This window comes from Netta rufina (assembly GCF_964035555.1).
Source record: "Netta rufina genome assembly, chromosome: 20".
NCBI classification, from domain to species: Eukaryota; Metazoa; Chordata; class Aves; order Anseriformes; family Anatidae; genus Netta; species Netta rufina.
Window position 1 is genome coordinate 5,774,742 of NC_140144.1, and position 21,546 is coordinate 5,796,287.

Genomic DNA, 21,546 nt, shown 5'->3' on the forward strand with positions numbered 1-21,546 from the left:
GAAATCAAACTGTTCTCCACATAGTAGAAAGGATTCAAGAGCATGAGGTGGGTGCTGCTGCTCTCTAATTACGTTACTAGTTCTGCAGGAAGGTTGCTTCTATCCCTGAGCCAGCCTTGGCTTAAAGCCCTACGCCAACAGGGCTGCTCTGCTACAGCTAGGCATGAAATACAGCTTTGGCAGGGCATATTACTGAAGGTAGAAAGAAGAAAATAATCAACTTTTATAAGAACTTTACAGGGAAAACTAGATGGATCCTGTGTGCAGTACTGAGCAGTACTCCACTTTTTTTACCTACCCATGCCACCAGCTGCTTGGTGCTCTAACTTCCTTAAAAGCACTGGAAAGAACTCATGTAAGTCTCATTCCTTCCCCTCACCTTCCATGACAGACAAGTGGGCAGGAAATTATTAAATGTCTTATTCAGAAAGCAGTTCCAGCGCTTCTCTCAAGCCCCAGGGAGAAGACACTACCCTCATATTCAGGCAAGGGTAAGCACAAGCTACCTGAGTAAGCCCTATCCATGGGGAAGGAGCAGCATGTTTTCAGATGAAAACTAAATACTCAACAACCCCCACCAAGTTTATTCAGCCTGAGCAACTGTACTTTTAATATTTGGGCTTAGCTTAACTAAAAAGGTAAAGGGAATTTGGGTGTGCCTAATCAGAACATAATCAAGTATCTCAACCTCACAGTTACATTTCCAAGTAAAAAGCAGCATTTTATCATCCAGTTGTTGCTTCTGCTTTGCACAGCAGACCCAAGCAGAAACAAAGAAATAGCGATCCAGCCGTACTGTCCTTTGATAAAATCTTACTCAGAGGGAAGGGATGCATGGGTCAAGACATCCCTTGTGCATTTATACCTGTGCTCTTCCTTTTCGCTTCTTCCAGCTTTTCATAAACCTTGATCTCAGTTCGCAGCGACTGCAGTAACTTCTCATTCTCAGAGAGCTGACGTTGCTTTATGTTCATTTCTGTTTGCAACCTGTTAAGTTCCAATAAAATGCTAAGTTAACAGTTGAATTTTTATCCTTTATTTCAAAATCTAGAATCCACTCCCCCTTCCCCCACAATTCTTCCCTTGCCTTTTGAATACATCTATGCACCTCATTAGTGTTAATGGCTATGGCTAAACACATGCATGTCACACTGACAATTTTCTTCCCTAAAAGAATGTCTAAATGTGGACAGAATCAATACCTGTTTAATTCATTACGACTGCTGTAAATTTCACATGTCAGATATTTGGTTTCATCCTCCTTTTTGCCAATTTGTTTTTGCAACCTTTCATTTTCTTTCTTGATGCATTCATAATCCTCATGAAGATGCTCAATGATTGCATTCTTTTTAGAAAGAGATTCTCTTAACTTTTCATTTTCCTTTTGTTTATCTGAAACAAGAAGAAACACAAGTTATTTGTAATGCCCACAACCCACTAAAGCGATGCTCTTTAACAAAATCAGCTTTTTTAGAGACTGTCAGAAAATAACAGCTGCTTTTCTGAGTTTTAGGATTTCAGTATTTCAATTTTCTATTGATTTTTGCTAGATACATTTTCTGTAACAGTGCAACATTTAACTCCCAAGATTCACAAAGGGTTCCATAAAAGAGTTCAATAAACAACTGTGTATGGCTTCATACGCCAAATTCCCCCGCTACCTGGAACTGGTCAGAAGGATGGCATTCAAAAACCAGCGGCAGCAGTTTCCCAAAGAAGGCTGTGAACTTTGCTAATCCTCACAAAATAATAAATTTGACTTCTCTTTTGGAAGAAAAGAAGTCAGTAGGACTGCTCCAGGGAGCAGAATCCACGCTCCTCTTTGTCCCTCTGTCCTCTCCTTCCCAGCCAACTGTATGCCAGCAGTCCCTTCCTTGGCACAAGCAGTTCCCTGTGACAAAGAATTGTTGGTAGGGGCAACTGAGCAAATCGGAACAGCTGCAACCAGAGAGGTTTATAAGGACCCTAATTTTGTTGTGACCCTACATTCAGTATTAGAAAAGGAAGAGGCACCCTTGGCAAAGAAACAGCAGAGCGGAGTCATTCCAACTCCCAGCTGTTAGAAAATCATTTCCTCATCTTCTATGAAAGGCTATGAAAACGGTAATCCCCGGGTGCTGTTGAAAAGGTGCATCCTCAGCCTTTCACTTCTAAAAGGCTAAGCTAAGACAAGACAGAAAGCACCTGAGAAGAAAACAAGCAGGAAGTATCCATGAGGCTTTTCTTCTCTAGTGCCTCCAGGAATAAAAGGAAAAGAACTCAAACTCCAGAGACACTGACATTATTTTAAATCTCAAGGTTGACAATGTGTTATTCACTATGGTTCTTATAAAATAAATAAATAAATAAATAAGAAACTCCGATATTATCAGATCATATTGTCAGATGTGGAAACAAACAAAAGCAGTAATACATTAACAAAAAGCAGATTGTAAACAAAACAATAAGCAACAAGAGGCACTAAAAGAGAGGACTTTGGAACAGAGGCACGGAGAAAAAAGAATTAAGAAAATGGTAATGAAAGGCAAAGGGAAGAAAAAGAACATGTAAAAAGAAAGGAATGTAAAAAGAATGGAGAAATGAAATCACACATCAAATGGAAAATGCTACAAATAAACAGAGAGAAGGAACATTACTGCCACTCCTTTATCACGTTAACTTCAGTACGAATGCTTACGGTTGAGCACAGAATTTCAGGAGTGGGAAGAATGGAGAAGCCAATTTAATGGACTGTAAATACTTTATTGTTTTCTGATTTGGAATGAGTTGTAGTCTACTCCTGTAAAGCACAGTTTTGCATTTTACCTCTGGATCCTTTTGCTAGCATTGCATTCAGAACTTGATTTTGCTTCCTCAGGAAACGTACTTCAGAAGTCAAAGAATTATCCTGCACTGAGCCACGGCTGAAAATGTTTGCAGAACCTATAAATATATACATAAAAGATGATTTATGAGTCATCTCTAGGTCGTTAACGATTAAACTTTCCAGACAAGAACAATTTAAAAAATCACAGAAAAACATGTTATGAAAGTATTTATCCCCTCTGTATTTTGAAGGTTATCCTTACAGACTGAAAGGCAGTTCAGGTTAATGCCAAGTAACCCAAAGCCCTGCATCACAAGTACCTCCCACTGCTGGACAATAATTACCAAAATTGCAGAATTATCCCTGGAAGTCTTTAACTATCAGACAAGAATGCAACAGGGCAAAACACAGGAGCATGTTGTGACATTGCTATTCTTTTAAAATAATGCACACTGTACCAAGGTTCACCCATATTTCTGTATTGCTTGGTTCATACTCTGTTGTATTCACTGAAACCACTGCAAAGGACTGCTAGATTTTACAAACTAATTAACAGTGGGTAATGCTGGAAGTAACAAGCCTGTTTATCCACATGGTACCATGCCAGTTGGGAGCATAGGGCTGGAGTCACCATCTCTGCTTCTGATTACAACCTGAGAACCCATTTATAATAGCAGGGATGAGGACTGGTACCTTAATTTCAGCTAATTTAGATTTATACAACTGGGCCAGTGTTGATCGACCTAGGGCTTCCATCAATAACCCCAGGGAGAAACAGGCACCTCCAGAGCGTGATCCGCCCGCCCTACCCTCTCCACATCTCCGAGGCTGAGCTGTGCTCCAAAGGGATGTACTTCTCTCCAGTGCCTCCAAGAGGAATGCTTGGAATCCAATCAGTCAAATTCCAGCCTAGGTAATCCTCATTACGTCCAGTATTTACACTGCTTATCCCCCAGCGGTGTGTACAGTGCATCCTGAGAGCTACCATATTCCACTCGCAAGGCAACTGCCTCTGAAATGCAAGTCAAGTAATTGCTATTGCCCTTTCTAACCTATTTATAGTCAGTAAAACACTTCAGGACCCACTGGAATTAACATTACCATTAAAAGTGTTTTTCAGCTGATTGGTTATCCCAGTATCTACAATGCTTTAGTGCTTGAGATAACTGCATGAGTGTCAACTATTTGGTTAATAGAGAAATAACCAGCTGGCAAAAAAATTGGCTGAATGTGTGAGGAGGATGCCTTTCAGCTCTGGCAGTTCAATTCAATTTGATGTGCTGCACTTCCTCTGAATAATCTCATTTTATTGTAATCCCAATTGAAGCTTTTACCAACTACCTAACTGGGATGTAGTGTGCCATGATATGCACCTCTTGTCGTTACTGAAAGACTCAAAGGCTCTAGAAGTCTGGCACTAATGGCATTTTACTATCTATATGTTAAAGAGTCGAGGTAGCTATGTGAACTCAAAAGGCTTTTTCCTTTCAGATTTTAACAAAGCAATTCAACTTGAAGTGGCAAGGCTTGATGGTCTCATCTTGATTCTAATTTAATTTATTGCCCATCACCCAGCTTTATTCTATTTGAAAAGTTATGCTATCACAATCCTACTGAAAGGCTTTAGAGTATAACTATTAGTTATCTTACATAATAAGGGATAATGTAGAGCCAGTGGTAATAAGGCCACAATCCTGCAATTTGACCCACTACTGAGACTACTACTTCTGTGCAGAGCCCTGCTGACATCAATTACGCTCTCCATAGATGCAAAGGTCCATCCAAGCAGAGTACAGTGAAGCATCAGGGCCTACAATTGTGAAACACTTGAGTTTTCATTATGTTACGTGCTGAAAAAGTGAGTGCTAAGGAAGCCTACCTCGAAGGTTTCAAAGGAAGCACTGACTGAAGGGCAGGCACTACAGAAAATCACAGCACGGAGGAAGGAAGTAAATACTCACTCCCAAACAAAGCAAAACAAAGGCAAACTACAGCAGAAGATAAGTCTGAGGATATACATTAGTTACTTAGGGGTTAAAAAAAAGCAAACAACCCCCTCCCTTTTAATGCTAACTGCTGTTAATAACATTTGAAACATAGGAAATTCAAAATTAAACCTTTGATTTTATTTTGATGCCTCACATTTGAAATGATTGAAGCAATTATTTCAGATCTACTTGCACTGCAAATCTCAGCTCTATAGTAATGATGTAGCCATTACCAGCTCTTGTGTCATTTATAGAATACTAGAAGCCCAGAGGCATTTAAATACTTAGAAAACCTGCTTAATAAAAATAGCATGGCAAAAATAGTGGCTAGGTGTGTGTATATACATACAATATTTATCAGATAGACAAGAGTAATTCAATATATTGACTTTCTTTGAACCAACATCTCAATATCAACTGAATTTAACAGGCTCCCATCAACAATTAAGTACATTACACCTTATTTGGCCTCTTTAAAGGAAAACAGATTAAAGGTAATAAGTTAAAAGTTAAAAAAAATTGTTTTGAATGATTATGCCTGCCCCAAAGCTAAAATCTCCTTGAACTTCACTTAGGAACTTCTTTTTACACTGAAAGTCAATTAATATATAAAAATATATACGCATATACATATAATACAAAAATAAATAGCATCACTAGTAGAGGAGAGAACGCACATATCTGATCCCATGAAAGAAATCTTCAAAACTGAGAGAAAGTGCTGAAAGAACACAGTAACAGACAGGAACTGTTGTAACACATACTTGTTTTTGCCTTCCTTTTTGAATTTTTTCCTCCATGCATTGGTAGATGCACTAAGGCAACAAGAAGACAGATGGAAGGCATAAGACAGTTTATAAAGAAAATATACTTTCCCTGCATTAATGGATGCCCTTGCCAGAATCTTTATGAAGCTGTAAAAGAGCTGGAAGTGTTTCAGTGTGGTTATTTCTAGAGAACAGTATGCCTTTCCAGCAGCGTAAATACTTCATGAATGAAATGGATGCTTTTTTATACACCTTTCCATCAGTGTAAATTATTCCTGAAAGCAAACTGCTATTTGTAGGTAGTATCCATTTAAACAACAACAGAAATGGATCACGGGTATGATGTAAAACATAATGAATCTAATGTCAATATTAGTGAAACTGAGTAAGAGGAAAGCATATATGTATTTATTGCCTGCTTCCACTCTGAGTAATATTGCATATTAATCAACTCTCCTATAGGGGGAAATGTGGGAAGGAGAACACGAACAGAGAGAGCAAAGTGTGGGAAAGTATGCCTGGTGCTGTGGGCACGAAAAGGTGCTACAAAACCATCCTTACTGAGAGCCTGGCTATCTTTTCATGGGAAGTTCCAAATGCACCACAGAGCTCAGCTTTCAAAGATGCTGAACACTAACAACAGTGAGCAGTGACTCTGAATTTGCATGCCTATTTTTAGTATTTTCATCCACTGCTTTATATTAGAGCTTGGAATGAAAACCAACTAACTCTATGTTGACATTTGCATCAGTTTGTCAGATAATTCTCATTAAAAACGCTCGATGTCATTTTGTGTAGAACATATTTATCACACCAAGCAATTCAAATGACAGAACACCATGGACTAGGCTCTGTGCTCTACTGCAGCTATTTCAACTTTGTATTTAACAAAATCTGCCTTTAAAGCAGTCAGAGAACTCCTGAGAAGTCATCTCCACCAGTCCTGTTCACAGGGGCGGTGTACTGTCCACCCTGAGTGTACAGAGACTAGAGGTAGGACAGTTATTCCACAGCATTCCTACTTTGTACCAATAGCAACAATGCAATTTGGAGCAAGCCACCTCCTCTATTCATTCTGGGCCCAGTCCCAACTGAAATTATGTTGATAAAATTGGCTCTCGCCTGCATCTGCCCCTGGCTGGACGTAGCAGAGAATTAAAAGAGGGTGACATCCTAACATCCAAGTCCATTATAACAATAATGATATCCTAAAGGCAAAAGAAAACAGGCTAGTTGCTGATAACTGAACTAGAAGGCCTTTCAATTTTCTGGATGAAATTCAACCACAGTATCATCAAATGGCATAAAACTACCTAGTAGCACTGCAGACCTGTAGTCCTGTTCTCTTAGCAATATGTGCAATTGTAGGTTTGCAGCTTTGAGGTGGACCTGTATCCCACAGAAGATTTGTGCATCTCTACTGGACACATTGCAAGCAGTGGAGTCAAGGAAGAGGCACAGGGTGCATTTGGAAGCATGGAAAAGCTGTGCCTGCTGATGTCAGCTCAAGACACAGCAGTATTCAGAGAAAGGCATATAATTTTCCAGCTGTAATGTGATGGGTTTTACGCAAAAAAGGACAGAAAACGTTTCCTACAGCATTTACTCCCTCAGGCTTTACGCAGGAAAGGTGGATTTATTCATCAGGAAAAAAAATCTTACCTTGATCTAGTTCTTTGTCTGTTACTTGTCTCTCAAGCTGTTTCCTCAGTCTCTCGTTGTTTTTTATGGAGTACTCTAAACGTTGTCTCAGGATTCGAATTTCTTGAAGATGTTCCATTAATAACTCTGAATAAACCAAGAGACCACTTCTTATTTAGAGCAAATGATTGAATTCCTTTCTGCTCTGTACTCTTGTCAAACCTCATGTGTGTTAATACTAAAAAATGACACTGAACTGTTCAAAATGTTAGACACTAAATATCTGGCTCCATAACAAGTTTTTTTTTTTTTGCCATATAGGGCCCAAAACACACATTCACTGAAAACTACTCCAAAATGTAAATTAAACAATAGTCCAGTTTTAAGGCTTTTTAAACATCAACTTCCTACAAAACTGTAGCAGATCACAATTTTGTGTAGTTAAAACATTGCCTAGACTTGGGAATATATCCTAAGTTCTGCAATACAGCTTCAGTTCAGACTCAGCACAGCAATAGTACACATTTTTCCTTATAACAATAGGAAGCTTACCAGAGGAACTCAGATATAAATTTGACTTTGGCTTACACAATGCATACCTTAATAAATAAATCTGTTCTATCAAGTTTCATTACTGTACCTGTTCCTTCTCGCTTTGCCATTCTACAATTTTTCTTCCATTGGCTGTAAGTTTCAGCTTTACTCAGGAACTTATCGGTTCAAACTGTCACTATCTTATTTGTCAGTTTATCCATGTCATACACTCCTGGTTTACCCTGCAATATTTTTCTCCTGAACAGTACATGCTATCTCAGCTATTAAATTTTCATCGTTGCCTATAACAAACTACTGCAAGTATTGCTTGTGCTTAGTGAAACTATCCAGGTCAAACATGACACCGCTTATTAATTATGCAGCACTTACAATTCTCAAGGAAACACAACACTGGCTTTTATAAAATTAGAAAACCTCTCTTTTTCAATGCAATAATCTCTTGACAATTGTCTATTTTCCCTCATAACTTGTCTATTTAAAGACCGTCTAGAGTATTGTAAAAGATGATAGTATAAAACAACAAAGACAAAATATCATAGTTAATTTTGTTTCAAACAGGAGGTAGTTCAAATCGCTGTCATCTCTGTATGCCTTATTACTGAAATTGCAATGATTATGCAAGATACTAGAAAGCTGAAGCAGACAAACATTCTTCATTATTTCTTAATTAGTTCCCTCGTGTCTTATTTATCACATTTTCCCAATATCTAGTGAATCTTCATTGGGAAAAAAAATTACCTGGGGGAAACTTATTTGACAGAAGTGCCAGTGTGCCATGCTGTCCTTCTCCTGGGTTGTGTCTGTGCTCTGGTGATCCAAGAGATGACTTTTCTGACAAATCAAAGTCAGACAAGCTATGAAGAGCAGATGGTACAGGTGATTCATCCTTAAGTTGCTGGTACATTGTGGTGTTCTTCTCATTCTCCCTTTTGAACAAAGCAAAATGTTTTAAATTACAAAAATTATTTTATTGTTTCAGAAGCATGAACTGAGAACACGGTGTCATGTTTACAGGACTCAGGTTAGGAAAGTGACTTTATGTTACCAAATATGACAAAGAACTATGCATTAGAGGAAGGTATCAGGTCTGAAAATTAAACCTCACTACATCAGCAGGAATAATCAATAAACTTCAAGCCTAGTGTTCACGTTCCAGTGCTAGCTGAGTCTGCTTTGCATTAAGGAGACCTGAAATTGCCTTAAACAGGCAGCTGAGGATTTCTGTAGCACAAAAGAATCCCAGGCTGGCATAAAACCAACATGAGCAGCATAACAACAACACAGGCTCTCTTCACCTTCACCCTTATGCTTCTCTCTTCAGCATGAGGGTGTTTTGAAAATGAAGTTCAACACCACTGTACTCTGGTGATCCTGAGCCAGCCCCAAGGTCACGCAAACAGAAGAACTACCCTTCCTGGCAGCTGCAATTAGGATTATATCTAAATACACACCTTGGTGTATTCAGCACAAGAATGACCATTTTATGTTTGTTCATGAAAGGAAAAAGCTTGGTAGCATGAAGTCTCATCTCAGTATCTCAGCCCTTTGCTGAGAAGCAGCAAAAAAAGCCCAGGTTGGTTTTCTATGAATATTCTGTTAACAGAATGGATATTAATGAAACAGGCACCGTAAACAAAGCACTCACCAAAAAGTAAGACAGTTGAAGTTGGACTACAAAATATAGAGCATCCTTACCAATTTATCAAATAACATGGTATTTAGGTAACATGAGTTAACTCTTACCTTTGAGCTAATTCATAAAGTATAGTAACTTCTGCACCTACTGACTCTTCTGCAAAGCAAAAACATCTGATTAAAAACAGATATTGAGAATAACACTTCTTTCCCCTCCATCTTAAACTATTTATATATAGAATGGTAAATTAATGAGAATTTACAGAAGCCAACAGACACTCAACACATTGTGCATTAATGTCAAATATTGTACGTGAGCAAAACTATTTATGGCACAGCAAGAAAGCAAAACTTTCATTGGGGTTCAAAAAATGTCTAAGGAAGGACTATGCAACATATGTGCCAGGTTTTACAGCCTTAGTGTTTTAGTTATCACACAGAGTTGAAAAGTTGTGCTATACTGCAAAAGGATTGGGGTACACATCGCTGCTACTGCATTAAAAATTGCAAAAGAACAATTTCATCTCACTTGGATTTTTTCCATCTGGAGCCAGGCTAACCAGTTGTCCTTAGCAAACAGGCATGCACAGGACTCTTCCTGCAATATTCTCAGTGGCACAGAGTCAGCATAAGCACAACTCGGTGCTAGGGACCTGGACTCAGACACTAATTTGAATTAGGAAATAAGAGTTGTGTGGTGTCACCTTGCCTCCCCATACTGCAAAATTTTTGTGCAATTAAGCAAAAGTGGCAGGCAAGAGTTGCACAGCTGAAATTTCTGGGGAATGAACTGAAGGTCAGGATGGAAATGCAGAGACAGACGGTTGTTTATGCTTCTTCTTTACAGTCAATTCTTAGTAAGCTGAATGTTCTTTATCGCCCTACAAACATCATTTTATTTTAATGTGTGATTCAATGCAACACCATTGTGTTAGATATATTGAATTGTCTCAGTTGTCAGTGACTTTTCATAGTATATAGGATACCATCTGTTGGCTTGATGCTTTTTTTTTTTTTTTTTTTAAGACATTTAATCTTTATTCACAACACAGTCTTCTTATTTGTAATGCAAAGAATCTCTGTAGCCACTGAAATCATTGAAGACACTCAATCTTTTATTACACTGCTATGACACACTAGCCGTAATACCTTTTTCTCATATACAGCTTCCTTCTATGAACAATCAAAACCAGCAAAATGCTGCCAGTATCTTTAAAGAAAGGCAGAATACAGATCATTCTATGGCTAGGACCTGAATGTTTCAGAGCAAAATGATCTTCTAGAACCAATTTCAAGAAGATGTAGGGGTCAGGGTCCCTATTTTAGGCCACTTCAAGTGTTTGGCTAAAGATGCCAGTTTTGCAGCTGACATCTGTGGAAGCACTGCCAGCTGTTGGGAGAGAAACAGCCACACTTGTGACGTTAGGGCTAAAATAAAACTTTTATTAAACCATAACCACGATGTTTTGAACAGTTCAAGTAAGCATGTGTATAAACAATTCAAAATGGAAGGTGCCAATATGGAGGGCAACTACCAAATTAAAATCCAGTCTTTTTGGAGGATTACAATTTTATATTCCAAGGCAGTCCTCCATATAAAACATTTAAAGCGATGGAAAGAGGAAGTAAAGGTTTTATTTACACACAAACAAAAAATCTACACATTTTGAGAACGCTACCATGCCTCAAACAATAAGCACAAAACACTGCTACTTACCATACAGGAATTTCCTTTGCAGCTTCTCAAACAATAGAACGCTTTGATTCAGCTGCTCACGGAAGCCTTCAGCAACATAATAATCTACATCACTGGCTTGAAGCAGTTCCTCAAAAGCTTTAATAAGGCTCGTCAGATGTTGATGGTAAGTGACACAACCACCGCGGATCTCTTTAATTTGTTGGTGTTGAAAGGAAAGCTCTTGAGCTTGCGAATGAACTAATGAATCATATCTGAGAAAATGAAATTATCTTTGAAAGCAATTTTCTGACCATAAATAACATTTAAATATAAATAAAAAGTGAATTAAACTTATATTTCTAAGCTATAATTTTATGTGACTCAATTTTCTTTTAAAATGCTTTTACAGCCACAATGACAAATATATTGTCTCTAACTGTTGAGTTTTGTATTTATGGGCATAACTTGGGGGTTATTATCCTTCACTTAACTGCTTCATTTGTAAGATGTGCAGAAACTAAAATGATGAACTTGTTTGTCTGCCTGGAAGTAACCTGGATGCCATGCAAAGGTGCCAAAGCAAAGCAAATAAGACTGAATACATGAAGAGAATTTTTAAAATTACACTTATTTTTTTCCTGTTTTTTTAATTCAGTATAGAAGATCAAATGGAGCTGTCCCTTCTGAAATTGTATACAGTGGCTGCCAGGAGCACAATATTGGACTTTTTGAGCTCATGGTTTCATCTAGTCTGACAAATCCTACATATCTCAGAGGGCTTATTGCCAGAGATGTGCCCATGACAACTACTGTAGTGTCCAAACTCTTCTCCACAAGCTAAGGTATAAATTTCAATTCAGATCAATTGAATTTATTCTGCACTTGTGATTATAGACATCCCCTTTATAATGCAACTGTCTGTATCGCACATCTTTTTACAGATTCATCCATTAGTGGAGGGAGTGAAAAGGGGGAGAGGATCTGAAAAAGTGCACAAAGTCAAACAAAAGAGTACGTAAACAAAATGTATGGTGGTGTGAGTTGTAATGCAATTTTTGTTGTCGTTTATATAGGAAAAGATATGTAACTCATTTTGGGTCTCTCACTTGTGACTCATGATGTTGTCCTAGACAGTGGCCATAAAAACCTCGCAGCGATCCACGCCACCTCATTGCTTAATTTACAGTTAGATCTCCTTTTGTAATATGACAGAGTTGTATTTTCAAGGTATGTAAATTTATATGCACGAGGTAGCAGGACCATATTTTATGACAGTAATACTAAGAGATATACAATTGTCTGTGCTGCTGGTTGCTCAACATGTCCAAACATTTCTATCCAAGCATTCCGAAGAAAACCAACAGGATGAATCCCTTTCTTTGTTATACCTTCCTGCCATTCTAACGGCCCTCAGGCAAATAACGATACTAAAGCCAGGGAAAAAAAAAAGTTTTGTCTTATGAGACCACATTTTATGTCTGTGATTTGTACATACGCTATCAGAAATGCTGCCCCCAGTCTTTCCATATGAAAAACAGGACTGATACTTTCCAGCCTCCTATAAATGATTTTCTAGCTTAGATGTTTATGCCATAAACTTTCATTTATTAATTTCAATATATATCTACTTTCACATCCTTCAAAGGAGGCACTACAGCACACAACTGTAAAATAAATTATAAATAGTCTCAAATTCTTATTTTACACATAAAGTGTGGTCACACAAACAGAAGGGCTACCATAAATCTGTCAGCCAACTCCCCACAGAAATGTTTATAGCTTAAATGGGATGTTCCATTTTCTTCTGTTTGTCACATGAAAAAAAGGAAAAGCTGCAAAACTGTAAATATTTGATTAGCATGGTCATCCCAACCCATGGAGTGACCTAAGGGTATTTGACTTTGCTTAGAGAGGACATCTTGCAGCAAAGAGTTGTTGTGGGCCTGAGGTGTGGGGAGAGACACAGGAGTGTGACATAGCACAGAGGATGTTACGAGCTTATAGGGAATAGTTCTGTACTAAGAGAAATAATATTTTGTACTTCAAGGCTTCTCTTAAGTAAATGTTTCAGCTGCTTTATGTTAATGTTAGTGAAATTTATCCTTTACCGTTACACATTCGTCCATGAATAAAATTACCTTCATATTACCTTCCTATATTATTTGCTAGTGCTGTTTACAAAAAGGAACATGAAGCAATAACAACTTTACTCACTTGGATGGCAATGCTTCTCTCAGTTTGTTTTGAAGATAATACACTTCATCAAGATGAATATCTGCAACTTGCTCTTTTCCAAGGCCTTCCTCATTTGCTGAGAGTAGTTCCCTAAGGTTTTGTGCTGTCCACGCATCAGGTACTTTTGAAGACTGTGAATTCCTATTTTCTGCATGGATCTCGTAACCCATAGGTTGATGTAAACTAGAAAATGGTTTGATTTCTTGCATAGCTGTATCTTGCCCTTGCATAACATGACCTTCCACGGGCAAGGCTGTGTCACTCAAAAATATGTTGGAAATACCACTCGATACAAGCTGGTCAGAGGTCTGTAAATGAAACACGAACATTTTGTACTTTTCAAGCTCAGACTTCATATTCTTAATTCTTTGTTTCAGTTCTTCTTTATCATCTAGGACTTCACAGTCATCAAGTGCATCTGTACTTGTTACACTCAATTTAAGAGAACGCAGGCACTTGGAACCTGAATTTGCAGTGGCTGAGTCAATGTCCTCATGTTCCATTGAATAAAAGTCTTCATTTATCTCTTTTAATGAATGCTGGATATTCACATTGCTAATGTTATGATGATTTTCCATTTCTGAAAAACAGGAGGCTTGCGTGTGAATATTAATATTTATTTATCTGACATTCTGTTCTTAACAGCACTAGAATGAATTCATTTACTTCTGTAATAACAGAATAAAAATGCAGAATAATTATGAACTGTACTATACTTGTTTTGGACCTTTCACCTCTTTCTGTGATTTGCCCATTAACTCAACTTGAACATCAAACACTTCAAACCCTTTATAAGCTTTCAAACAAGCAAGATTCAAAATAAATCTGCTTTCTTTTCCAAAAAGATTGAAAATTACTTTTGGTATATTCAGTTCTGAATCAGAGACACTGACGAAGCCCCGTCCTTTCCAGCCACAAAAAATGATAACCTTGAATGTAAGGCACCGAGATTTAAAAGTAGACTCTGTGACCTTATATGGCTCTTCCTAAAACTTCTAATTAAATATTCTTTTTCTTCTCACTTCAAAATCTATACAAAACCAATTGGAGCATAAAGTCAATGGAATTTTAAAAAGATTATCAACAAAATAGTAAAATTTGAAAAAGGGTCTTTAATAGCTTATTTTTAAAATGCGTTCTAAAAATCTATACAAATGTTCAGTGTTAAAGGTTTTACTTGCATTCATTTGGCATGCACAGCACATCTCTTAGTTGACTTTGCCACTCCTAAGTAATGCAATCAACCCAGATTCAGACCAATAAAAGCTACATATTCCTACATATACTCTATGTTAATAGCTCTATGTATGTAGAGGGCTGTAAGCATCTAAGAAAATGGTATTTTCTGGTTACCAGTAAATTAAATTCTCGCCTTCTATTAGTTCTGCAAAAGATCACAGCTACTTAGAAACTCCCTTTTGGGAGTCATGCATTGATCTTGCAGACGTCTTAATACTTTCAAATCCCCTTGGTTTCTATGAAGAATTTGAATGCCCAGGTTCAAGATCTAAATCAGTCCAAAATCTGACTCAGAGCAGTATGTCTGAGGGGACAGCTGTATATGAAGTTTCAAGACAAGCACAAGGACAAGACAAATCAAAACAAATATAGCCTAAAAGCAGGAAAAAAAATGAAGCTGCAATACTGGAATATCATCATATTCGAAAATAAAGCTGGGTGATGTTCTCTGCGATACACAGATTGCTGCACACCATTATTTATGTCATTCCAAGGGTGACAGAATCACAGAACAGAAATGTTTCTCAGAAAACACTTATGTATGAATGCAAGAAGACACAGGGAATAAGAGAGTATGACATTAAGTTCATTAGCTTCTCTTCCTCCTTCTCTACCTGAAAGGCATAATCCCTTGATTTTGTAGCTGGTTGCTGCAGTAACACTGATGTCAAGGAAGGTTGTGGACTGAGAAGGAAAAAGACTCAGATACTAGAGGAACTCTTAAACTCTGTAATCCTGGTTTCATGCAAATGTTTCAGACAACAGAAGCAGGAAATAAAAATAGGTATTAGGGAAGAAATGTTTATGATTAGAATATGGGTTACAGATTTTAATGAGACACTGTCCTTTAATTAAAGAAGAACTAATAAGCTCTCTGTGCATATGTGTGTCCATATACACAAAGGGCACACGCAGGGCACGATCCTGCAAACCAACTAACTGGCCTGAATGACACCACTTTTACAGTAAAAGTAATGATGCAACCAAAATTAGCCAAATCCTCTGTATTTTGTAAACAACAGGTTAACTAGGTTATTCAAGCCTTCCCATAACTGACTAAAGGGTTATGTAGAAACACCTAATATACAGCACTAAGACTATTTACATTTTCATTAAATGATTCCATTAGGTTTCAACCTAGTTGAATGCTTTCAAATAACTCAGATAAGCAAAATTCTGTCATTCAGCTGATTCATTGCAATAGATCTTAACTAGATGCAGAAGCATAAAGTAATAAACATATTTAATACAGAGAAGTGTTCAGAAGTGAGGACATTAGCAGTAGAGATCAGGGTTAGGCACACAACTCATTATTTTTACTGGTAACCATACTCATAAATCCCCATGACCCTTCTGAAAGTATAACCCTTAAAAGACTAACTGGGATTCTTAGAGCAGTTAATCCATACCAGCTAAATAAGCAAGATTTAAAACTGACATATAACAGCAAAGGAGACAATTGCCTGCAGTAAATTACAATTTTACACAACTTAGAAGACACTAGAGTTTTAAATTTTCTTTATATATAGTTTTATATATACACACACAATTTAAATGCTCTACCTTGACAGTTTTGCTGATTTTTGTCCACTAGATATTCATTCTTGACCCCTGTATCCAGTTCAACATCTTGCAAGTCTACCTGGTCCCCACTGTTGTCCAGTTTGATCAATGAGGTGACTGAAGAATAGCAGGGGGGACAACAGAAGGCAGTATGTGAATGGAGGAAAAAAAAAATCAAGTGGAGATAGTTAAAAACAAATTTAAAAAAATCACAACCCACACACAAACCTGATTCTCTGACAATTTAAAACAGGAAAAATCATTTAAGGAGCAACTACTGAGAATGTAATACAAACATTACTGGTGGTATGAAATGGTGTTTTCACGTTTTTAAAAATACTTGAACTATAAGGATGTGAATAGCATCCTACCAACAAATGAAGACAAACATTTGCAAGTCTCCCTTGCAATATAACAGCTAATCATTATTACTGTATTTTTAAATGTTTCATGTTAAACTTAGAGAAAAGGTTAAACAGTTCATCCAATTATAACTGATTATAAACTTCTGCAAACTTCCATTGCATTAAGTCTCAGAATTACTGTCTGTAGTATAAGTGTTATCTACTGCAGAGTAAAGAAACCAGTATGAAAATGAAATCTCAGGACTTTAGTGCTAACAGATTCGGGTAATTTCAGGATACAATTTCAAAAGTACATTCCCTCTCAGAATTCTCCATGGATTTTGCACCTACCAAAACTAACTGCTACAGTCCAATCAACTTCAGTATGTACCATTGAGTCATGCCGTATCTTTCTCACACCATGATAATGTTATCGTTAGCAGCAAAGCCTCTGCAACTTCTGCTTTTGACAGTGGCTCACTTGGTGCTTGATTTAATCTTACTTTTATATTTACACCTTCTCTGTCCCTCATCTGTCTTTTACATCTCTACCAGGTTTTTAATCTTACTGCTACATGTATTTTTTTAACCACTCCAAATCTTTATATGATACCCATTGTTCTCTGCCTTACAAATTTGTCATACATTGCTGATCCAGATACTTTGTCAACAAATAAATTTAAATTAACCCAGCTGCACTGGAAACAGACACAGATGACTTGACTGATCAGTGGAATATTGGAAAATCTTGTTTATGCAGCATAATCAAATAGGGTATTTTTATACTCTCCTGTCTCCGTTACTGTTTTCATTAGGCTTGGAATCCTATGAAGGAAATTTTTCATTTACCTGAACATTGACGTATGTGTGTGCATGTGTGGGCACCTTCCCAAACTGTCATTTCTTATATACATTATGCTATGCATACAAGGGACTTTCTATTCCATACAAAGCTGTTAAACATTCTAGCAGCAAAGATAAATTTAACTAAAAATAAAAAACGACTGTGTTTTCTATATAGTCATCTATATATAATTTGCCTACCCGATAAATATTAAGAATAAGCAGCATTGTACTTATGTAAAAGTGATCTGTTTTTACTTTCTACAAGAAAAGAATACACTATTTCAAGCAGCATTACAAGTTATTATGTCTGCTTTTTAAATGCAATTGTTTATCTACCTCTCACTAATGTGCTTTCCTCTGCAGGCTCTTCTTCAAGGTTTTCAGTTACCAACTCGCTCAATAGTAACTCTCCATTTGTTTGTGCTTGGAATTGTTTGTTTTCTACTTCACATGCTTTCAGATCTTCATAAGGTAGCCTGGTATGATGCTGTAGTTGTGAATCTGATTTCTGCTCACGAAGTTTCAAAGGCACATTTCCTAGTGGTCTGGATGATCTTAGGAGAATGGGCAGACGGGACTTCTTGGGCAGGAAAGCAGAATCAGTCTGAAAAAGGTATTGAATAAAATGAGAGGTTGGAAGGTGGGAAGGTAGCAGTCACGTAAAGAAAGTATAAGCTAGTATTCCAGGAAAAATAAAGATTCAATCAACTGTCACATAAAATAGTAAGATTGCAATACCCTTGCAACGTGGAAAACATATATTCAGTGAGCCGACCCCACCGGTTCAATTTTCTGAGTGAGTGCTGTTTATGCATCCACAACCACACGCTGAGTGGCTTCCAGTCCATGAAGCAAGGCAGCGAAATCACCATCAACTAAGCAAAGGGTTTTAATCAGTAGCTGTATTAGTTAACCTTGAATTTTTATAGGCACTAGGAAAGTAGTTTATTACCTAAACTGACATTTCTAACTACTTCCCACTCTGATGAGTTGTATCACATCAGACAGCCTTGTGTTTCCCTTAAATCCCTTTTTTTTTTTTAATATAAAAAATTGAGGATCTTTCTAATTTTTCCTGAATTTCTGAACATACTTCCTTTCTTCCTCTCTCTCCATCCAATAGGCACTAAATCAAACCAGCCCTTTGATACCTTTGAGCAAATGAACATAGCTTTCCACCAGCTGCAGAGGAAATTTGCTCTACCACAGAGAAATTCTTTATGAACAAAAATAGTTCATTACCAATACACTCTTATGCATTGCTCCTGCAGGATTCCCATCTCCTACTGAAACCGACATTACATCATTGGAGTTGGAAGAAGCTAAATTTCTTATTGGAAATCCTTACGTGTTAACCCCTCACCTCTTGAAGACTCCACACAAAATAAATGTGTCCTTGTTTAAACCACAGAGCATAAAGTAATGCTATCTCCAAAAAGATAAAAACATGCAATATGCTGATGAGAGTTATAAAATGCTGTGTAATAATAATAAAAATCAATAATGGCATGTTCAAATAGATCTAGTTTATTTCGTTCGCTGTTCATTTGCTCCACCAGTTTGAAAGTCCTGTAATTTCTTTTACCACCCAATGTATTCTGAAATACCTTTTCACATTCATTTCTTTGGAATTATAGTCTTTATACAATTTAAAATAATAAAAAGCAAGTTCCATTTTCCTAATGACATACTCAATTCGTTTTGTACATACGTGAATACAATATCATTTGGAAACTGAAAAATAAATCCAGTTGGGATGAACTTCCTGCTAGTTTTACTAAAATGCACTAATAATGTTGAACAATTTCCATCTGTCTTGGGGCTGTTGTATATACGTACAGATTGCTCAGATTACTTATGGTCCAGTTCAGCAGGCTATATGACATTACTTATAAAAGCCATTCAGAAATACCAGATACACTGGATTAGACCAAACAAGAAGACTTTTAAACTGCATGGATATTGCAACTCATAAAAGTAGAGAGGTATCTGGAACATGATGAACCAAAACACTATACTGAAACTTAATGAAAACACAAAATTGAAAAAAAGAGATTTCAGTGACCAGAATTGCAGAAAGAACTCTTGGTATTCCCCGTGGAGGGCAGACAGGCCTCTGCTTGCCTTCAGAGAGATTGTCCTTCGTTCCTGAGAGGTGAGACCAGCAAATCAAAGACATCACTCATGCTTTTAAGCAAGTCATCACAAACAGATCTTGATTGACAGGTCAGCGAGGATCTCAAAACCCACCCCCTACTATCCATCTTTATTCTTCCTCATTTCCACCTGCCCTCATCTCTTCATGTGCTCCTGAAGCCAGCTGCCCTGGATAGCACAAAGCAAACAGATCCACTCCTTTCTGCATCAGAAGGGCCTGGTCTGATTAGCCAAGGCATCCTAAAGACATGGGCACAGCTATCGCAGTAGCCTGCCTGCCAAAAACGACTGACCAAAATACCCAATACCCTAAGAATGCTAACAACAGCCTAAGAACATTTCCATTATTATTGTGTCTCTTTCCCTTTCTTTTTTATTAAAGATAGAAAATTTATCACCAATAGGGAAAGCTCAGAAGAAGGTAACTGAATCTCTGCTAGCAAGTGAAGATGCTCTGATAGAGTTTGATTATATGTAAGCTGATTGGTGAAGCAAGACGTTGCTTTTCTGAGTTACTTGGATTTTGATTTTCAGGTGTATCACAACCTATTCCTAAGATTGGCAAGAATTCCCTAGGGTGTTCTCCAGGGACCAACCATGCATGCCAAAATCCTCTCCTTAAAATCCCATATGGAGATGCTTATTCCAGTACAGACAACATCTCGTGGTTTACAAGCAGCTTCCTTTAATAAAATGGAGAGAATAAGAACAAGCTGGAACACAAATCACTAGCTCTCAGAAATCTCTTGATCACTAAAGTCATGGAAGCCATTCCTGCAGTAGGTGCTACAACATTCTCTTTTAGAAGTGCATGAAGTCAAAAAGCAAGATTCTCCTTTGTATCCCCTGCTAGATCTAAGATCTTCAAAGAGTTTTCAACTTAGCTTCTAACTGCTACTGAAACAATACACATGAACTCTTTAGTAGACACTATTGTTCCACCTCTTTGTTTAGGATCAGAGGCTGCCTGCCTACAAAAGGCTTGAAAACTGAAGTGGCATAAGCAAATTAAGTCTGTATTCAAAAAGCAGACTCTGTGCACCTACTTTCTAAACCAAATATGAAGAACTGCCCCCACAGTTTTATAGAGTGTTACTGGTCATACTTCTGTAAGAGCAAGACACAAAGCTAGATGCTAATAAAAGCACAGAATTAAGATTTGAGATTGTTGAAATCTACCAGTAAGTCTTCACCAGCATGCTCTGAGACATTATGGACATCTTCAATTTTCTAGACCTCATTTGTCTCTTAGTTGTGCACTTTATGAGCATCTGAGCAGAGATATAAGGCTGTACAGAATCAGGCCACTATGCTATAAACTTTCTCTGTTTCCAAATGGCTAATAATATTCACTAGTATCTAGTCCCAGTGAGGAATGAAACTCAATTAATTAATGGTCTAAGGCACACTGAAGTGCATGATGAAAAGATTCAAATATTAAGAACAATTATCTTAAATATATTTGGCATATATCTCCTCTCCTAATTTTAAAAATTACACAAAAGCAAGATTTAATATTAGAAATGAAACATACTTTTCTCTTTTGTACATCTATCCCCTCAGTAGTAAAAAGAGAATCTTAAATAAACTTACTTCATTTGTTCTCCTTGAAAAAAAAATTCTTTCATGCTGCTCGCCCTTCTTAAACACATTTTCCTGCTGATGTTCTCTTTCTGCATTTAATCTTGAATATTTTGTTTTTTCTTCTGAGGCTCCTTTTTTGCCTTCATGTTTCAATCTCATGACATTACCCTCTAAAGTCATTGTTTGTGTAGCTGCATCTTTCAATTCCACTTTCAACAGCTCAATATCCTTATTAATCTGTGGCGTTGCATCTGGATAAAGCTTCTCTTTCCCATCAAAAGTTGATTTCAATTCTACTTGCTGCTTTAAGAATTTATTGACCTGCTTGAAATGTTTGAGTTCAGCTCTTAGTTGAATAATCATTTGCCTAAGATCTTTTTCATCCTTTTTCTCTATATCTTCACTTGAACATTCTTGCTCAGTTGTGTTCAGATGATCTAACAGTTCATTTACAATTTTCATTTGTTCTTGTCTGCTATACTCAGGAAGGAGGAAAGAAAAGGCATGA

The 21,546-nt window shown here is 37.2% G+C and overlaps 1 protein-coding gene across 1 annotated transcript in view; it reads right to left on the reverse strand.

Moving 5' to 3' along the window:
- The window catches only part of CDK5RAP2 (CDK5 regulatory subunit associated protein 2), a 79,100-nt gene that overhangs the window by 11,811 nt on the left and 45,743 nt on the right, over positions 1-21,546 (reverse strand). The window contains 11 exon segments of the mRNA XM_084299347.1: positions 866-987; positions 1,203-1,392; positions 2,806-2,922; positions 7,224-7,349; positions 8,496-8,683; positions 9,501-9,549; positions 11,110-11,342; positions 13,285-13,885; positions 16,108-16,224; positions 17,634-17,901; positions 21,048-21,513. Of these exon segments, the coding sequence (XP_084155473.1) occupies positions 866-987; positions 1,203-1,392; positions 2,806-2,922; positions 7,224-7,349; positions 8,496-8,683; positions 9,501-9,549; positions 11,110-11,342; positions 13,285-13,885; positions 16,108-16,224; positions 17,634-17,901; positions 21,048-21,513 (2,477 nt within the window).